The 21,748-nt window shown below is 39.0% G+C and overlaps 1 protein-coding gene across 1 annotated transcript in view; it reads left to right on the plus strand.

The window, feature by feature from the left end:
- Positions 1 to 1,460: 1,460 nt before the first annotated feature.
- Positions 1,461 to 21,748, plus strand: part of LOC150079326 (uncharacterized) — a 124,105-nt gene continuing 103,817 nt past the window's right edge. The window contains exon 1 of the mRNA XM_090382621.1: positions 1,461 to 1,574. Within this exon, the coding sequence (XP_090238747.1) occupies positions 1,532 to 1,574 (43 nt within the window). The 5' untranslated portion in view covers positions 1,461 to 1,531. The remainder of the gene's footprint in view (positions 1,575 to 21,748) is intronic.

A 21,748-nucleotide genomic window follows, 5' to 3' on the forward strand; every position in this document is an offset into this window, starting at 1 on the left:
TGGAAGTCTAATAAAAAAGCGTGGATGACACGAGATATCATGAGCGAATGGATAAGTCACTTTAACCAAAACATGATTCGTCAAAACAGAAAAATTATTCTATTCATGGATAATGCTGCATCTCACCCGCACATTGAATTGTCCAACATTCAAATCGTTTTTCTGCCACCAAACACATCTGAAGAGTGTCAGCCCTTGGATCAAGGGATAATAAAAAATTTTAAACTTCACTACAGAAAACGTGTTTCAAGACATCTCATTGCAAACATGAACGATTGAACATGTGCGAGTGACCTTGCAAAGAAAATCAGCATCCTGGATGCGATTCAATGGATTTCCTCTTCAGTAAACCCAATTAGAAAACAAACTGTTGTGAACTGTTTTGTAAAGTCTGGCTTCTCAAACGCAAAAATTGAAGTTGTGAACAGCAATGTAGAGCACCAAGAAGAAAAGAACTTCAACATCTATTGATAATGTACTTCCGCTACAAGTGACCCTGGCTACAAAGATATAGACTCAAACCTCATTACAGAAGATGGTGCTCTAGATATCAACGACATTATGATCGATATTTTTCAAGAAGTTCCTCATGACGATGAAGAAATGGAAGGAGGTCATTCTGTCGAAGAACATATTAACGACGAACCACCGATGAAAATAGAAGAAGCGCTCATACAAATCAATCGTTTAAAAATATTTTTCGCCGCTGAAGAAGATACTGAAGGACTTTCGATGGTTTTTTTCACTCCAAACAAATGTTGAAAACAAAATTATCAGCCGGAAGAAGGTGCAGAAGAAAATAAGAGATTACTGTATGTATTTTTCTTAAGATAAAGTCATAATATGCATAGCACAATTGTATGTATATTATTTACAAAAATATTGTGCAAAATCTGTATATAATTTAATTTAATTTTACATTAAACGTTTAACGATTTTTCTTTCTTTTTTTTTTTTTTTTTTTTCCTCCCTCAGACTTCTTGTTAGCGGACACTTCTCTCTAACGGACAGATTTTCGTTCCCCATGGCTGTCTTAAAGGGAAGTTTCACTATATATATATATATAAAATAAAATAAAATAAAATAAATTATATAGAAGTGCGGTTAAAAAAGGTTGAAAACCACTGGACTAATAGATCATTTTATCAGATTGGAAATAAAATCAGACATCCTGATTGGTCATTCTAATTGCTTTCCGGTGTTAGTTGGAAATGCAGCAGTGAAAGTGGATAATTTGTTTTATGCTAAAATTTATTTCGCCTAGATTTTGCCCTCTGTAGTTTAAATTTACAGTATGCCAAAGAAAAAAGAATTAATATGTCACTTTTAAGAAGAAAATATTTTAAGATTATTCCGGGAAGGAAATGGTGAAGCGGGAGGTACGGTGTGTGACTGAACTCTAAGGGTTTCAGCGTTTTTTTTTAAATTACATATTGAAACCAAATTGCATTAGAAGTTTATTTCTTTAAATAATATGCCAATAATATTAATACCTTTTTGAGGATTCAGAAGAAACAAAGACATATTGGAGATGATTACATTAAATAACAAACTGCAATTACCAAAACTGGGATGTAAGTGTATCTGCTCGAAAAGTCGAACCGAAGTTGCGTATAATTTATCTGCAGCTTTGGTAAGAACGATGTTATTAGGACACAAGAGTAGTACGATATATTACTACTCTGTGTGTTAGGTATTTGCATCCAGAGTCGGCATTATACTGGCTTGCCAGCGGTATTTTTAATTTTTAATGGGGTAGGTTGAATTTTGCGATAACATGATTCAGGAGACAGTATAGAAATATGTGAGTAAGCATGAAAAACAAATTCATACAAATAATAACTTTTTCTGGCCCTACCTTGCTAGAGAATAAACGGAAATGTATTTATTTATTTTTGATTCTTCGAGTTTCTGTGCGACTGCATCAGTTTCACGAACGCCAGCTCTGGCTGCATTTAATGAATTATTTTGATAGGATTTGTATTATCAGTTTAAGTTCGCCGGTTACTAGAATCATGTTTGGCGCTACATGTACAGAAACCAAGTGACTGGTTTGAAGACACTGGAGTACTAGTGACTCCATTACGCCAGTTTAGTTTATATTTCAGTGTTTTTGTGTTTATACACACAAATACATGTCATATATTGTATATGTTTTTGAGTGCTTATTTAGTATTAGTAGTGGCAAATGAAGCAAGGGAGAGCGTATACACTGTCAGCCAAAAAAAAAAAAAAGAAACCTACTCAACCCGTCTGACCATCCCTTCTAATAATTTTCTACTTCCTCCATAAATTTATTTAAACTACTTGCTTCCATAACGTTATATGGTAGTTTGTTCCAACAATGTTATTCTCTGGTTGAAAGCAAATTTTCATACATCTATCCTGCAGTTCATTCTTTTTCAATTTATGCCCCCTTACATGTGTTGTCCAAGAAAGAGTAGGGATGCTGTTAGGATTTAGTTTACTTTACACACTTCAATCCTTTAAACACTCCTCGCAGGTGCCTAGTTTTCAGAACAAGTGTTTCATGATAAGAGTAACCTTTTGTGTCTTTGAATAATCAGATTGCTCTTCTTTGCAGCTGTTCTAAGTGATCAACATCCTTCCTAAAATGTAGCTTCCAGACCTGTATGCAGTACTCAACATGTGGCCTAATTATTGCCTTATGCAGTGGAATAAATACTATGTCGCGACCGGGCTAGCCGGGTGGGTAAAGTGCCTGCTTGGAACCCAAAGGTCGTGGGTTCGAATCCTGCCTCGGGCTTGGATCAAAGTACTGTGAAAACCTTAGGAGGTGCATTATGGCCACAGAAGCTGATGCGCCAACAACTACCAAGAAAAAAAAAAAAAAAAAAAAAAAAATACCATGTCCCTGCTCTAAAAATTATTGTATATCATTGACAGACCCCACAAACTGACCTAGCAGCCTTGCTGCACTATTCAGAAAATTTCATTGTACAATTACCCCGACTTTTCTTTGCCAAATTCATAATCTGCCTTAACTTGTCACCCCTCACCATCACTGACTTGATTGCAGACTAGTTTGTTCTTGTTGTAGGCTTCTGTGTCTCCTGATAATTTCTAATGATGTATATAATTGAATTATTGATCAATTATTTCAGTAATGGAAATAATCAATTATGTGCAATTAGTCAGTTATGAAATCTAGGCTAATTGATTATGGCATTTTCATAATCAAATTATATTCAGAGCAGTTGATTGCAAAATCGACAACAGTAGTGACCAAATGGAACTATTAACCAATTGGTAATAACACTTTGGTCTTTAGTTCTGATAATACCTTAACTTTCTTTTTGTTTTTTTTTGTTGTTGATGATTTTATACACTTAATTTGCAATATAATCGATTATTTTGATTATGGCTATCATTATGCTGATAACTAATAATTTATAATAATCCTATGCATTTTTCATCTCTACCACTAGTTCTCATCAGTTCATCTGACATCCATTTAAGACTGAATCTTGAACAGTACTCTTTTTTTTTTTTTTTTTTTTGTATAAAAAGCTTAGTAACTTTTATGATTACTTCATGAATTCTTTCCATTTAGAATTCACAGTTGGTCCTACTGAAAACAACTTAAAAACTGGCTGACACCTCTGTAGTCAACTTTATGAAAACAAAAACCCTTTAGTGTTTACCCATGACATTAGTTATATGCATAATACTTGCATTTAGATATCTGTAAATTTAGTGTATTATTCTCAGGTTAAAGTGAATTTAAATGGAAATCATGCCTCAGCTACAGCAGCAAATCAACAGGCTCAAAGTAGTGACAATGCTGTGGCTCTGGGTGGGACCAAAGGGGGCGGTTCTCCTGTAAATCACGGCCTAACAAAATGTAGTGTGATATTTGCAGACCTATCTGGAACAGAAGATGATGGAGCCAAGGGAGATGTATTTGTCTGTTGTGCAAACAGTATGAGGAATTATGTGTCAACTCAGCATTTTGATGGATGTTTATGAGAGCTTGAAGAACAGGGTATTTGCCCTTGAAGCAATTAAAGTGGAGAGTTCCATTAATCTCTCAGCTACCCAACTCATTTCCAGAGCCCTCACTTGTACATCAGGCAAAACAGTGTCAATCCCCAGGGCAGAATGTGCTGCTCCCAAAGGAGGTAGTAATTGTCGGTGACTCTATTGTTAGGGAAACGGGAAATATGCTGCTCAAAAAAGGATAGGTGGAGTAGGTGTATTTATGCCATGTACAAAAGTGCCCTTAGAGGACAAAAGGGTATTTATGCCACTGACAAATGTGCCCTTTAAGAGCACAAAAGTTGATATTGTTGTACACTTGGGTACTAATGATGTTGTAGAGCAGATATCATCTTTAAGGGCACAAAAGTTGATATTGTTATATATGTGAGTACTAATGATATTAAGACAGGAGATCTGAGGATATAATTAACAAGTACAGGGCAATTATGGAAAAAGTTGCAAGTTAGAATTGTTATATTGTTGTTGATATTGTTATATATGTGAGTTGATATTGTTATATATGTGAGTACTAATGATATTAAGACAGGAGATCTGAGGATATAATTAACAAGTACAGGGCAATTATGGAAAAAGTTGCAAGTTAGAATTAAATTTGAAAGTGTCTATAATCCTGCCCAGATATGAAGGGAGAAAGTACATGTTGTGAGAGCCTTGTCAGTCAGTTTGGCCATGGAGAGACTATGCAAGACTCTTGGAGTACAGTTTTTCTCAGCATGGTTTGTGCTTTGTAACAAGAGAGACTGGTTTTACAGGGATGGGATACATTTAAATAGAAGGTTTGGAAGAAATTTTCACTGATGCTATTGAGGCTATGTTAGGTAGGAGAGTCAGAAACTATTAGTGGGGGGGGGACACACAATAATACATTAGCGAGATCTTCAGGCAGAGGTGAAAGTGATTCTTGAAATGATTCTATTGGAACATGCAGCAGCCTGGAAAGCAAGGTGTCGGGAATTTTAAGCCTTGCTGTGGCCTCGAAATTACCAACATGGAAAAGAAATTACATGGGCTGTGTTAGGATAACTATGAGTAAGAACAGATATATGTATACTTGCATGTAAATAAATTTGATGAATTTGAAGTACTGTTCAAGTCATCAGATGCAGGCATTAACCCCAGGGGCTCACATCTGGTGAGTATGGGCTTGGCACACCCAGGGTTCTGAGCTGGATATCATCATTCTTCTCTTTCTTGGTGGTTCCCTTCTACTTTTGACTCTCTCTCTCTCTCTCTCTCTCTCTCAGGGTAACTCGGGGAATTTTTTTTTTTTTTTTTTTTGGCTGGTGCAGCATAAGCCTTAGGCTTCCTTTCACCATGTAGATAATAATAATTGTGGGGATATCAGAGACACGGTGTCACTCAGACATAAGGGATGCAGAATTTGATTATGGAGAGTAAAATGTGTACAGAAAGGAGATGCGGGGGGGGGGGGGAAGAAGGGTCATACTCTTGGTTAGCATTAGCATTAGTAGAGGCATTTGATGCAAGAAAGCAAGCTTATGCAGCATCAGCCAAAAAAAAAAAAAAAAAAAAAAAACCACTCCCACTTCACCCCTCTGTTCGTTCAAAATACCTGTCCAGCTGAGCCTTAAACTTATTTAGGCTATCCACTTCCACGACAAGGGATGGAAGTCTGTTCCACCAACCAACCACTCGCTGGCTAAAGGCAAATTTCCGCACGTCTGTCCTACATCTGTCTTTCCTCAATTTGAATTTATGCCCTCTCAGGTGATTATTCTGAGCGAGATGAAGAATCCCATCAGCATTGAGCATGCTCAAACCATTCAATGCTTTATACACCTCTATCAGATCACCTCGCTGGTGCCTAGTCTCAAGACACTGTAATTTGCAAATCTTAAGCCTTTCTTCGTAAGAGCACCCCTTTGTTCCATTCACTAATCTTGTTGCCCTTCTCTGTACTCGTTCCAGCAGCTCTACATCCTTCTTGAAATGAGGCCTCCAGGCCTGTATACAGTACTCTAGGTGTGGCCTGACCATTGCCTTATACAAGGGAATAATCACCTCCTTATCCCTGCTAGAAAAATTCCTATATATCATTGACAATACACCATGAGCTACTCTTGCAGCCCGTCTGCACTGCTCAGAGAACTTCTTATCTGTCTGCACAACCACCCCCAGGTCCCTTTCATTCTCTACCACTGTCAGTGCAATGCCACAGAGTTGATACGTTGCTCTGGGGTTGCTGTTTCCCATGTGTAGTACTTTACATTTGTCAATGTTAAACTTCATTTGCCACCTCTCAGCCCATCTGCTCAACCTTTCCAGATCCTGTTGCAGCAGCATAGTGTCAGTAGTGTCCTTGACAACCCTGCCTACCTTTGTATCGTCTGCAAACTTCGACATTAAGCTTGATATACCATCATCAATATCATTTATGAATACAGAAAACAATAATGGACCCAACACCTAGCCCTGAGGGACTCCACTAATAACATTAGTCCACGACGAGCAGTGTCCATTGATTACCACTCTCTGTCTTCTCCCCCTCAGCCACCCCTTTACCCACAGCAGCAATTTGCCTCCAATGTTACACTGCTCCAATTTGTGCAGCAGTCTTCCATGTGCAACAGTATCAAAAGCCTTTCTAAGATCCAAGTATATAATATCAAAGTTATTCCCTGCATCCAGTTCCTTTGTGACTGCATCATAGTATCCAATCAGATTGGTCAGGCAAGACTTCCCCTTAACAAAACCATGCTGTGTCCGAGCTATAACTGAAGTCTTGTCTAAATGATCCTGCAGTGCTTCTTTAACTAGTGCCTCCATTAATTTTCCTGGAACAGAAGTTAAACTCACAGGTCTATAATTGCTTGTGTCAGCTTTTGATCCTCCTTTGTGAATTGGGGTCACATTTGCACATCTCCAGTCTATGGGTACCTCCCCTGAGTCCAAGGAAGCTCTCATAATTATGGCTAAGGGTTTGCTTACTTCCTTTGCTGCCTCCTTTAATATAACTGGATAGATCCCATCCACCCTAGGTGCCTTTCTTGTGTTTATCTTCAACAATTTCTCCTCCACTTTACTCTCAGTTATTACAAGATTCTCTAGCTTACTGCTAGAGTTGAATACACCTCTGGCTTTCTCCTCGCTAAATAACTCCTCATGTGTGAATGTCGATGCAAAATATTCATTTAGTTTGTTAGCTACCTGAGCAGGATCATCAACAGTTGACCCATCGATATCAAGTGGACCAATCTGAATCATCCCCTTCCTTCTAGAGTTTACATAAGTAAAGAACTCTTTGCTGTTTTTCTTTGCATCCCTTGCCAAAGATTTCTCGTAATCTGCCTTCACCTGCCTAACCTCCTTTGTAACTTGGTTACAGATCAACTTGTATCTATCATAGGCTTCTGTGTCATGTGTTAATTTGTATGTATCCCACGCATGTTTCTTCTCTGCCATATGCCTCATCAGTTCATCTGACATCCATTTAGGCCTAAACCTTGAACAATATTTCTTAGTTTGTATGTAAAGTCTAGTAGCTTCCAAGATAAGTTCTTTGAATGCTTCCCATTTTGCATTTACTGTTGGTAACATCATCAGTTGGTCCCACTGTATAGAATTTAAATACTGTCTCAGTCCATCGTAGTCGCCTTTACGAAAGCAATAACCCTTCCCTTTACCCCTAATGGTAGTTACCTCTTTGAGTAAATCCCACTTCAGCACACTGTGATCACTGCCACCTAGTGGTTCATTTATCTGCCGATTCTTAATGCATGAAGAATCACTGCTGATAATCAAATCAAGAGTATTCCTCCCTCTAGTTGCCTCCCGAACATGCTGATGTAGAAAACAATCATCCAATAAATCCACAAAAGCCTTGCTAGTGTGTGAGTGACCAACCCACAAATTCCAGTCAATATCTGGGAAATTAAAATCTCCCATTATAAGACTCTCTGATTTACTGGCCCACTCTATTTCCCTGTACAGTTTCTTATTATACTCATCAGAGTCATTAGGCCTATAGCACACTCCTACTCTCAATTTTGATCTCCCAATGCTTATGTCACACCAAACTGACTCGACACTGCACTGTCCAGCGATGTCCACTGGCTTCACTTCCTTGGATTTTATGTATTTCTTAACTAATAGCATAACCCCTCCTCCTCCCTTCCTATCCAGTCTATCTTTTCTGTAGACGTTGTACTCCCCAAATTCCAGTTCTGCATTCCTTATATCTGTGTGACACCACGTCTCTGATATCCCAACAATATCTGCCTTTGATGTTTTGAGCAATACCTCAAATTCATCAAATTTATTTACTAAACTCCTAGCATTGGTGTACACGCAAGTATACATGCACCTATTTCTATTCTTAGCTACCCTAACACAACCCATGTGTTTACTTGTACCGCAATGACTCCCAGCAGTCTCTGAAATATCCTGAATCTTGTTTTTCAGGCTTCTGCTCATTCCAATAGAAGCAGTGCAAGAATCTCTTTCACCTCTGCCAGTGGCTACTGTTAATCTATTTGTCTTTGTATCCCCCCAAGCTAGCAGTTTTCTGACCCACCTAACACTGCCTCGATAGCATCAGCAAATATTCTTGCACCCTTTCTATTTAAGTGTATCCCATCCCTGTAGAAGCAATCCCTCCTGTTAACAAGTACAGTCCAGGCTGAAAAAAATTCTACCCCTTTAGCCTTGCACAATCTTTCCAGGGCCGAATTGATCGACAAGGCTCTCATCATATATTCCCTCCTATCGTGTCTGGGCAGAATTGCAGACACTTTCAATTTCAACCCTATTTCACGGCTTTTTTTCAACAGTGACCTGTACTTGTTAAGTAATTCTGCCGGTCTCCTACTCTTGATATCGTTAGTGCCCACGTGTACAACTATATCACCTTTTGTGCCCTTAAAAGATGATATCTGCTCTACAACGTCAAAAGAAGCATATTAAATTTAAGGCAGTACATATAGTTGGTATTGGTGGCTAGTGCAATGTTGAGTCAGTTTGGTGTGACATAAGTACTGGGAAAACAAAAATGAGAGTAAGAGTGCATTATAGGCATAATGATGGTGATGAGTATAACAAACAGCTATACAAAGAATAGTGGGCCATTAAATCCGAATGTATTATAATGGGGATTTTAATTTCTCAGTTACTGACTGGAACTTATGGGTTGGTCACACACACACTAGCAAGACTTTTGTGGATTTATTGGATGACTGTTTTCTGCAGTAGTAAGAAGCAACAATAGGAAGCAATACTTGATTTGATTATCAGCAGCAACTCTATGTATTAAGAACATGCAGGTGAAAAGCCCTCACTGTGATTACTGCCATCACAGTGTGCTGATGTGGGACTTACTTACAGACATCACTACTGTCAAGGGTAAAGGGAAGGTTTTTTTGCTTTCATAAGGGTGACTACAGTGGCCTCAGATGTTTTTAAATTCAATACAGTGGGACCATCTCACAATGTTGCCAGCAGCGAATGCTAAGTGGGAAGCATTCAGGGAAGTAATAGAAGCTACCAGGCTTTTCATACCAACTAAGAAATACCATTCCAGGTTTAGACTTAAATTGATGTCAGATTAACTGATGAGACTTGTGGCTGAGTAGAAAAATGCATTGGATGCATATAAATTACCTGGTAATACAGAAACCTATAATAGATATTAACTAGTCTGTAATCACATTACAAAGATGGCAGATTACAAGAAGTCACTGGCAAAGAACACAAAAGAAATTCAGCAAAGACTTCCTTATATTAACAGTAGAAGGAAGGGGTTCAATCACATTTAGCCACTTGATGTCAATGGGTTAACTATTGATGATCCTGCTCAGGTTGCTGACAAACTGATTAGATATTTTGCACCTACATTCATATAGGAGTTCTTTATTGAGGGGAATTCCAGAAGTTCATCAGAATCTAACAGGGAGCTAAATAATTTTGTGATAATGGAGAGGAGGAGTTGAAGCTCAACATAAAAAAGGCACCTCGAGTGAATGGGATCTATCCAGTTATATTATTAATAGGAATAGAATTAATAGATGAAGTTTTATCAGACTTAATGTCTAAGTTTGCAGATGATACAGTGGTTGGTTAATTACAGTAATCACAGCAAACTACTGCAGCAAGATCTAGAAAGATTAGGCAGATGGGCTGAGAAATGGCTGTTGAAATTTAACATTGACAAATGCAAGGCACTGCATACAGGCAGCCAATTATTATTATTATTATTAGCCATATGGTGCAAGGAAGCCTGAGGCTTATGCTGCACAAGCCAAAAAAAATTGCCAAGTTACCCTGTGTGTGAGAGAGAGAGAGAGAGAGAGAGAGAAGTAGAAGGGAATTACCAAGAAAGAGAAGAATGATGATGATATCCAGCTGAGGACCCTGGGTGTGCCAAGCCCATACTCACCAAATGTGAGCCCCTGGGGTTAAATTATGTTAATGAATTGTAGACACTACAGTATTATATCATGTGGTAGATTTAGTAATTTATTATCAAAATGATAGTGTTAAGAAATTGAACCACCTTATGCCAAACACTTATTTAAATTATCTATAGCTGCATTTCAAGAACTCACTGTTTCCTGTGTTCAGGCCTATGAAGGATTGAAAATTGTTTGAGGAGTGGTACTTCAATTTGATAATGATATTTGATTATTTTACATTCAGTGTATTTTATTTATATGTATACTCCTTTATATGTACAATTGTAATATAATTATTACCTTTTGCTAATAATTGAATTAACTAATTGATTGACAAATAAATAAATAAAGCTAGTTTATGAAAAATCCCTAAGATTATTCTGAATATTGGTTCTTTAAAGTGGAATAGGACAACACCTATTCCTGGGAGTTTTCCATGTTGGACATCCCCATCTCAAGAAACGCTGATAACCTACAGAAGACAGTATACAGGAAACCTTGGACACAGGATGCATCCTAAACTACAAGTCCTCAGATCATTTCATCATCAGAACCTATGTCAACAGAGCACTGAAAGTTTGCAGCCAACCAAAATATTGGAACAGGAAATCTCAACCATAAAAGCAATAGCTTAAAGAACCAATATCCACCAGTATTAACAGGCAGCATTATCAGCAAAATTTTAAACAATAGTGCTAGACCTGCACAGTAGAAAGAAGGAAAGCCTAAGCCTAACCTCATTATTCCATACATCCTAGGAATTAGCAGCATCATAAGAAAAGCAGCAAAAACTCACAACATCCTCACATTCTAGGCAGGAACCCAATCTCTGATACCAAAATTATCCAGGAACCAACGTCAACCATCTAACCTTAGAGGACCTAGGTATCTTAACCGAAGCTTATGCAACTCAATCTACTTTGTAAAAACATACTGAAGACTTGATAAAAGGATATGAGAACATAAGCAAGACACTCAACATGGTGTTCAGTGCTGGGCAAGTTGTTGTTTTCTCTATTTATTAATGATACTGATTATGGTATATCAGGTTTACAGATGATAAAACCATAAGGGTTGTATCATCTGTAAACTTAGACATTACAGGTTGGCAGAGTAGTTAATGTTAATCAGGATAAGCTGCTGCGACAAGATCTAAACAAATTACGCCGATGGGCTGAGAAATAGCAGTTGAAGTATAATATTGATAAATGCAAGGTACTGTATATGGGTAGCAGTAATCCCAGTTAACGTACCAACTGTGTGGTAATACATTCAGGGCAGTGGAAAATGAAAAAGACCTAGTGGGGTAATTGTGCTTTCAGATATGAAGTTCTCTGAGCAATGCAGACAGGCTGCCATGACAGCTCATAAAGTTTTGTCTATGATATACAGAAACTTTGCTAGCAGGGACAAGGAAGTGATTATCCTGTTGTCAGGGGCAAGCCATCCTGAGGGTGCAAGGGGCACACTGTACCCAGGTGCCAACATTCAAGGGCGCCTGAAAACATGAAACTGACATACACATACGATAAAAATTTTAAAGGGGCACCAAATTTCAACTGGCACCTGGGCATCACATACCCTAGGAATGCCCCTGCCTGTTGTATAAGGCAATGGTTAGGCTGCATACAGGTCTGGAGGCCTCATTTTAAGAGGGATGTAGATCTGCTAAAATTGGTGCAGAGAATGGTCTTATCAAGAGAGGCTTTATGTCTGCAAATTGCAGACGTAAAGCCTCTCTTGATAAGACCACAATCCATTCAAAGCCTTTTTAAGGCTTTGAATGTATTGAGCAAGCTCAGTACTGTTGACATTTTTCCTTTTCCTCATTGTTGGTTGTAGGATAGATGTGAGGAGGTTTGTCTGCAGTCAGCAGGTGGTTGATTGTTGGAACAAACTTCCATCTGGCCTTGTGGAAGTGGGCAGTTTGAATAAATTCAAGAAAGAACTAGACAAATTATTTGGGGGGGGTGGGTCGACAAGTGATGTGGGAATTTTTTTTTTTTTCTATCTGATGATTTATAAGCTTGTTTCCTTGCATCATATTGCCACTATTAATAATAAAATTTCTAAGTAGATCCCATATCAATATAATATGATTATTGCTGTTTAGTGGTTCCTTTACCTGGTGATTCTTAATGTATTGAAGAGTCAGTGCTGGAAATAAGATAAAGAGTATTGCTTTATCTTGTTGCCTTTCTAACAGTCATCCTCCTGGAGCTTTCTTAGCATCAAGATTCGTCAAAATCCTTCTGATGGAAGTCCACAGGAGACATTGAATGGAGTGTGTTGGGAATGGTGAGAGATGTTTTATCCAGATTATTAATACATGAGTTGGAAGAAAAATGGGATGTTAGCAAGTCAGCTTTATCCTTGGCTGAAGTGACAACAGAGCCATCTGGTTTTGAGAGGTGGGAGTAGAGATGGGCAAAAGTTGCAGCCAAATAGCTTTGGCAAGAGACCAGAATGCTCGGCTATCATTAGAACAAGAATCAAGTTTTCTACTCTTAGCCTGTTCAAAATCTAGTTTGGACTGATTAATAACTACTTTACAATTGTTGCGAGCTTTGGTGTAGGCAGAAAATGAAACTAAAGAATTGGTTGGAAACAAGCTAATTACGATGTGCAACATTCTTCTCTTGAACAGCCTTAGCACATTTATTGTAAAACCAAGGCTTAGATAAAGGATGAGATTTAAAGTGGAGTGTGGGATAAAGGATTCTATTTCTACAAGAATAATTTCACTGACACGATCTGAGCAAACATCAGAAGTTTTGAAACAGTAATCCGACCAAGGAAAAGAAGAAAAGAAATCTCACAGGTCATCCCATTTTGCATTCTTGTAATGCCAAGCAACATGAGATTGGGAATAGCCATAAGATGGCTATTCCCAAAAATGGAGCCAAAGGCTCCATTGGAGAAGAGGCAATCACCAAGTTGTGATCTGAGGTGCCTAAATCACCACTCACTTTGACCCTGTATTTAGAAGAGTTGTTTGTGAGAAAAAGATCAAGGTTGTTGGCTGTGTGGTTGGGATTGTCTAGTATTCTTGTAGGTAAATGAACAATCTGTGCAAAGTCATTAGTAATCGCAAAAGCCTCAGCATCTTGACCAGCTGGGTCAGTGTGACTAGAAAACGGAAGCCAGCTGGGGCTGTGAATATTAAAATCACGAAGGAAAAAATCACCGCTAAAATCACCACTGGAGTGCCATCTACTGATGACATTCCAGCAATGACAGGCAAAATCAAAGATTTGTATCAATACTAGAAGCAAAACTGAAGGACAAGTATCAGGAAAAACAAAAATTACGATCTTTCCACTGCATTATTCATCAGCAGGTTCTGTCAGAAAATACTGAAAATGAACTATGTGCTCAAGGCCGTGTCAAAAAACTGAACTTCATCCTGTCCAGAAGACTGAATCACTGCCATTTGCTCTCCTTCTTGGATTTGGAAAGTGAATTTGAAGAGCTGCCATACTACACAGAGATTCGTCGGTTGTCTTGCCATAATGTACTAAAGAGGTTTTTTTTTACTTTTTGGAAGAAATTATTATTATTATTAGCCATATGGTGCAAAGGAAGCCTGAGGCTTTTGCTGCACCAGGCAAAAAAAAAAAAAAAATTCTGAATTACCGAGAGAGAGAGAAGTAGAAGGAAATCACCAAGAAAAGTAATACTGTTCCTAGAAATTAAAGATCAGGATGTATTGCTTCTGAAGGATCAGTCTTGGATATAAGATCTGGCCTTCCTAGTAGATATTACAAGTCACCTAAACGATCTAAACATCAAACTACAACGGAAAGATCAGTTAATAATAGACATGCATGATGCACCCTGGCACCTCCATAGCCAGGTGGGCAGGAGCAGCAGTGCGTAGCACACAATTCTTGATCAGATCGGGGTTCAAGCCCGTGACCACCAAATACGGAGGATGCGGAAAGGTCAGGGAATGACCACCGCATACCTGGAGCAGTATGGCCTTAGTTGCTAATGCTCCTAAAAACCAAATAACAACAACAGCACGATGCTCTGGCTAATTTTCAAAAAAAGTTGATTGTGTGGCAAAAGCAATTAAAAGAGAGTACTCTTACTTTTCTATGTGTGAACAGTTGAAAAATCAGAGTCAAAGTTATCTTTTCAAAATATTGTGACAGAATAGAAAAGATTAAAGACTAATTTGATAGGCATTTTACAGATTTTTCTCTTTTCACAGGTTCTTTTTCTTTTAATATTGAGAGAGAGAGCTCCCATATCCATACAAATGGAACTAATTGATCTCCAGAATGACTCAATTTTAAAAGAGAAATACCAAGAAGTTGGATCCCAAAAATCTACTCATATTTAAGGCAAAAATACCCAAAGATTAGAAAGTTTACCACACAAATTCTATGTTACTTTGGGAGAACATATTTATGTGAACAACTGTTTTCATGTAAGAAAGCTAACAAAATAACCCACAGATCAATGCTAACTGATGCCAATCTTTCTTCCATAATGAAGGTTGTGTCTTCTCAATGGAGCCTTTATCTGAGGGCTATTCCCAACCTCATGTTGCTTGGCATTACAAGAATGCAAAATGGGATGACCTGTGAGATTTCTTTTCTTCTTTTCCTTGGTCAGATTACTGGTTCAAAACTTCTGATGTCAACGTTTGCTCAGATCATGTCAGTGAAATTATTCTTGTAGAAATGGAATCCTTTATCCCACACTCCACTTTAAATCTTGTCCTTTATCTAAGCCTTGGTTTTCCAATAAATGTGCTAAGGCTGTTCAAGAGAAGAATGTTTTGTATTGTAATTGGCTTGTTCCCAATTCTTTAGTTTCATTTTCTGCCTACACCAAAGCTCGCAACAGTTGTAAAGCAGTTATTAATCAGTCCAAACTAGATTTTGAACAGGCTAAGAGTAGAAAACTTGCTTCTTGCTCTAATGATAGCCGAGCATTCTGGTCTCTTGCCAAAGCTGTTGGCCGCAACTTTTGCCCATCTCTGCTCCCACCTCTGTCAAAACCAGATGGTTCTGTTGTCACTTCAGCCAAGGATAAAGCTGACTTGTTAACATCCCATTTTTCTTCCAACTCATGTATTAATGATCTTGGTAAAACACCTCTCAACATTCTCAACATGCTCCATTCAATGCCTCCTGTGGTCTTCCATCAAAAGGATATCAGAAGGATTTTGACGAATCTTGATGCTAAGAAAGCTCCAGGTCCTGATGTATTTCTCCACTTGTTCTCAAAATCTGTGCTCCTGAACTTACTCCTTTCTTTGCCACCTTTTTTTCACTTTCTTATTCCAAAGGTGTTTTTCCTTCTGCTTGGAAATTTGCTCATATCCAGCCAGTTACTTCTACTCTTTCTAAAGTAATGGAGAAATCAATTAACCGCCAACTCTTAAACTACCTAGAAACCTTCCATCTGATCAATGATTGCCAGTATTGATTCCATCAGTGGTGATCTACTGATGATATTCTGGCTTATGTTACCCATTTATGGACAAATTCAATGGAAAAGTTTGGTGAAACTCAAGCAGTTGCTCTTACATCTCAATGGCTTTCGATCGTGTTTGGCATAAAGATTTTCTAAATAAGCTTCCATCTTATGGTTTTCCAACTGTTTTTTGTAATTGGTTATCCAGTTTTCTCTCTGATCACTCACTGAAAGTGATGGTAGATAGCTCTCTGTCTTCTAAGTTCTCCACTAATGCTGGTGTTCCCCAAGGTTCAGTTTCCCCCCCCCCCACTCTTTTCCTCTTGTATATTAATAACCTTCTTCCATTGAGCGGAAATCCTATCCATAGTTTTGCCAATGATAGCACATCACATTCCACTTTCCATTTTGAGAAACCTTGCCCTGCTCAATCAGCTTCAACTTCTCAAATATACGCAACCAGTTCCTTAAATGCTGATGTCCAGTAGTTGATTTCAATCCTTCTAAAACTCAGTCTTGTCTTATATCTCACAAAAAGGATTCTTCTGCTCCTGTGCTTATCTTTGGTGACATTCCGATTTCTAGGCAAGTTGATATACCTCTTGGAGATTATCCTGACCTAATATCTTTTGGCACAAGCACATTACAAATATTCTTCCTCTGCATCTAAAACACTTGTTTTTCTCTTTTGCTCTCGGCGGTACTTTTCTTCCAAACAGCTGCTCACTCTGTACAAATTGCAAATCTGCCCTGCCATGGAATATTGTTCCCAAATGTAGACAGATGTAGGATAGACGTGAGGAAATTTGCCTTTAGCCAACGGGTGGTTGGTTGCTGGAATAGACTTCCATCCGTTGTCGTGGAAGTTGATAGCCTAAATAAGTTTAAGGCTCAGCTGGACAGGTATTTCGAACGAACAGAGGGGTGAAGTGGAAGTGATTATTTTTTATTTATTTATTTATTTTTATTTATTTTTATTTTTTTTTTGGCTGATGCTGCATAAGATGGTTTCTTGCATCAAATGCCTCTACTAATGCTAATGCTAAGTAACCCCAGAGAAATCTTTGGCAAAAGATGCTAATGCTAAAATCTGGGGCAGTGCCCCCAAAACCTCTCTCAGGCTTCTACAGGGAGTCTCAAAAATATTGGTACAAAAGTTTAGGGGAGGTAGGTAACATCTAAAGGAATGTGAATCGCATAGGAACCCATAACCAGAAACATCATGGAAAAGTAGTAGCAGAGGCACAAGAAGCAGAAATGACACAAGACAGTAATTAGTGGCAAACATTTATTTGACATAATATTAACAATGGAGTAGGAGATGGATGCATTTCATGGTGTTACAACAGATGCTCGAAGGTTCCACCATGAGTCTCGATGCATGCATGACACTTACACAGCATGGATTGTCGGACATGGTCGAACAAACCTGGAGTTTCTTTGACAGTAGCAGCAGCGCAGACGAGTCTCACCATGAGATCCATTTCCGTTTCCACAGGTGATTCATACATGATAGATTTGAGGGCCCTCCACAGAAAGAAATCAAGGCTCGATAAATCAGGTGAGCGTGGGGGCCAGGCAACGGGTCCACCATGGCCAATCCATCGACGCTCAAAACGGCTGTTCAAATGGTCACGAACACACCTTCCATAATGGGCAGGCGCCCTGTCATGTTGAAACCAAATGTTGCATCTCACATTTGCTTGAACACCGTCAAGTAACCATGGTAGAACTTGTTCAAGAAAGATCTGATATTTAGTGGAGTTCATGTGGGATGGTAACAGGTATGGGCCAACTAAGCAGTCACGACCATACCTGCCTACACACTTATTGCGAAGCGATGTTGTGCCGCATGGGGGCGCACACCATGTTGGTTGTCTTGAGCCCACACATGAGCATTGTACTGATTGAATAAGCCTTCCCGAGTGAAATAAGCCTCATCTGTGACCAAAACATAGGCTGGAAAATTGAAGTCTTGAACACTCTTGGAGAAACCACTGCGCAAAAGCCACACGTGCAGGATGATTTTGGAGGAGCAGTAACTGACCCTGTTGGAGATGAAAGGGGTGTAAGGAATCGTTGTGCCAGACATGTTGTCTGCAATGAGACACTCCTAAGGCAGAGGCAATGGCACATGTGCTGGTAGTAGGATTATTCTGGACGGCATTCAACACACTTTCTTCGATGGCGGGAGTGTGCGTTGAGCGTGGTCTGCCCACACTACTCCTCTTACCTCTAAATGACCCATAATCGCACAAATTTTGATGCACACGCGCCAACAAACAGTGGTCCAGTTCATGTCTGTCTGTCTGGGAAGCATTCTCGATAAATTCGTTGAGCGGCTCGTCCATTGCCCTCTGCTAATCCATACACTAGGTGCATGTCTGCCAGCTCACAGTTCGTATATCGATGCATGCTCTTCATGCGGTGACTACTGCTTGAATGAGTAAACTAGAAATTTTCCCTCTCGCGAACTGATGAACAGCGCCGTGTACCGACTTACGGTGACGTTTCCGGTTATGGGTTCCTATGCGATTCACATTCCTTTAGATGTTTCCTACCTCCCCTGAACGTTTGTACCAATATTTTTGAGACACCCTGTAAATTCCATTCAGAAGAGGGCAGTTAGATTAATTTATGACTCATCTCTAACAGACCTTCTCCACTCACTGTCTCATAGATGTACTGTTTCTGCTGCATGCCTTTTCTACAGATACTTCCATGGGCACTGTTCTTCTCAATTGGCTTCTATTATTCTCGCTCTCTCTTTCAAAACAGTCCGAACATGTGCTGCCACCAGCCAACATCCATTTTCTGTTCAATTTAAAACCCATAGAACCAACTTTTCATCTTCCTCATTTATTCATTCAACTGCTGTTTTCTGGAACAAACTTCCTTTATACATATTTCCTGAAAATTACCGTCTGCAGAAGTTCAAGTCTAATGTCAACAGATATCTTCTCTTGTCTTCTCAACCTCCAACCCAAGCATGGTACTAAGTACTATAGGTTCTAATACCTCTTGTGTTTGGGGTTTTCATAAAAAAAAAAAAAAAGTCACAGAGGGAGCTTGTATTTCTCTAGAATGTTCCATACAGTATCACAAATGTCTTTCCCAGTAGTAGTTCTATGGATGGGAATCATTTCTAAGAACTCTTCAGTTACTTTCAAACTGTCATCGCAGGCTCGAAGATACAGTGCAATTTGTGGCAAGTCTTGAATATCGTTACTTTTGTCAGGTGCAATTGAAAAACTTTGAAACGTTGCGGATGCTTCCTGCAGTTGTTCATGCAAGTTGTCTGCTATATAACCCCAGGGGCTCACATCTGGCGAGTGTGGGTTTGGCAACCAGGGTCCTGCGCTGGATATCATCATTCTTCTCTTTCTTGATGATTCCTTTCTTCTCTCTCTCTCTCTCTCTCTCTCTCTCTCAGGGTTACTGGGATTTTTTTTTTTTTTTGGCTGGTGCAGCATAAGCCTCAGGCTTCCTTACACCATGTGGCTTATAATAATAATAATCTCAGTTATCATTTCAGCCACTGTTTCTTGAAAATGAAATTTCTTGGAACACTTTCACATTTCCAGGAGAGACATTTTCAGCAGCTTTTATCATGTATTCCTTAACCATGGAGCCTTAACTGAAAAGTTTGGAATATTTTGCCAGTAAATAGCTGATTTCATAACGGGCTTTTACTACTGATTCACTGTCTTCGTTAATTTTTGTAATTACATTTTGCTGCGTTTGAAGTGAGTCCTTCATATCCTATAGTTTTACTTCTCTTAATTTACCGTCAAAGCAGGAAAATTTTTCTTTGTGAATCGTGTCATAGTGTCGTTTGTACCCTTTGATGAAACTAATCTGTTCATTGCGAATATTAACCACAGTTTTACCTTTTACATCTGTGCAAAAATAACTCAATTCCCATCTTTCTTGGAATTATTTCCCCTCATCAACAACCTTTCTTTTTCTGGTTGGCTTGGAAAGCAACATTGCATAGGAATCACGTGTATATAAACATATTGCTACGATGGATAAAGGGATAGTTGACTGGAAGAAGATGGAGTGGTTATCAATGGACACTGCTCTTTGTGAACTAATGCTATTAGTAGTGTTCCCCAGGGTTCAGTGTTGGACGCATTGTTGTTTTGTGTATTTATTAATGATATTGATGAAGGTATATCAAGCTTAATGTCAGCGTTTGCAGATGATATAAAGGTTGGGAGGGTTGTTAATAACAGTAATGAGAGTATGCTACTGCAACAGGATCTGGAAAAGTTGGGCAGATGGGCTGAGAAGTGGCAACTGAAGTTTAACATTGACAAATGCAAAGTACTGCATATGGGTAGCAGTAACTCCAGAGAAATGTATCAACTGGTGGTGTTGTATGGAGTGGAGAATCCAGTTGAAATGTATCAACTGGATTCTCCACTCAGGGTAGTGGAGAATGAAAGAGACCTGGGGTAATTGTGCAGTCAGATATGAAGTTTTCTGAGCAGTGCAGACAGAGTAGATCATGGGGTTGTGTCAATGATATACAGGAATTTTGTGAGCAGGGATAAGGAGGTGATTATGCCGATGGTAGACCATCATCAGTTGGTCACTCTGTATAGAATTTAAAAACTGTCTCAGACCATTGTAGTCATTTTTATGAAAGCAAAAATCCTTCCCTTTACCCCTGATTGTAGTTACCTCTTTGAGTAAATTCCACATCAGTACACTGTGATCACTGCCACCTAGTGGTTCCTAGGTTGCAGTTATGTTGTATTGAGCTAAAAGAGAAACACATATTTCCAAAGAACCATTGCCTCTGATTATTACAGTTAGTTTTTGACGAGTTTGAGAGTCGATTTGCTGATATAAGTTCCCATGAAAAGGCATAAGCTTGTTTGAGAATGAATCCATTTACTTCTTATGGCTGAAAACTACCCCTGATGGTGGTTACCTCTTTGAGTAAATCCCACATCTAGCACACTATGATCACTGCCACCTAGTGGTTCCTTTATTTACAGATTCTTAATGCATGAAAAATGACTACTGATAATCAGATCAAGAGTATTACTTCCTCTGGTTGCCTCCCGAACATGCTGCTGTAGAAAACAATCGTCCAATAAATCCACAAAAGTCTTGCTAGTGTGTGAGTGACCAACCACAAGTTCCAGTCAATATCTGGGAAAGTTAAAATCCCCCATTATAAGACAATCTGATTTACTGGCCCACTCTATCTCTCTATACAGTTGTTTGTTAGGCCTATAACACACTCCTACTCTCAATTTTGCTTTCCCAGTGCTTATGTCACACCAAACTGACTAATCATTTCACTGTCCACTCATGTCAACTGGGGCGCCTCCGTAGCCAGGTGGGAAGGAGCAGCAGTGCGTAGCACACGCTTCTTGATTAGACCGGGGTTCGAGCCCGTCACCACCAAATACGGAGGATGCGGAAAGGTCAGGGAATGACTACCGCATATTCCCGGAGCAATATGGCCTTAGTTGCTAATGCTCCTAAAAACCAAATAACAATCATGTCAACTGGATGTACTTCTTTAGATTTTGTGTTTCTTAACTAATAGCATAACCTCTCCTTCCTTCCTATCCTGTCTGTACACATTGTATTCCTCAAATTCCACTTCTGCATTCCTTATATCTGTGTGACACCACGTCTCTGATATCCCAACAATATCTGCCTTTGCTGTTTTCGCCAGCACCTCAAATTCATCAAATTTATTTACTAAACTCCTAGCATTGGTGTACACGCAAGTATATATGCACCTGTTCTTATTCTTAGCTACCCTGACACAGCCCATATATTTACTTGTTTTGCAATGACTCCCAGCAGTCTCTGAAATCCCCTGAACCTTGTTTTCCAGGCTGCTACTGCTCGAATTTGTT

The sequence above is a fragment of the Mastigoproctus giganteus genome, chromosome 10 (genome assembly GCF_048544385.1).
Source record: "Mastigoproctus giganteus isolate SK-2022 chromosome 10, ASM4854438v1, whole genome shotgun sequence".
Taxonomy (NCBI): Eukaryota; Metazoa; Arthropoda; class Arachnida; order Uropygi; family Thelyphonidae; genus Mastigoproctus; species Mastigoproctus giganteus.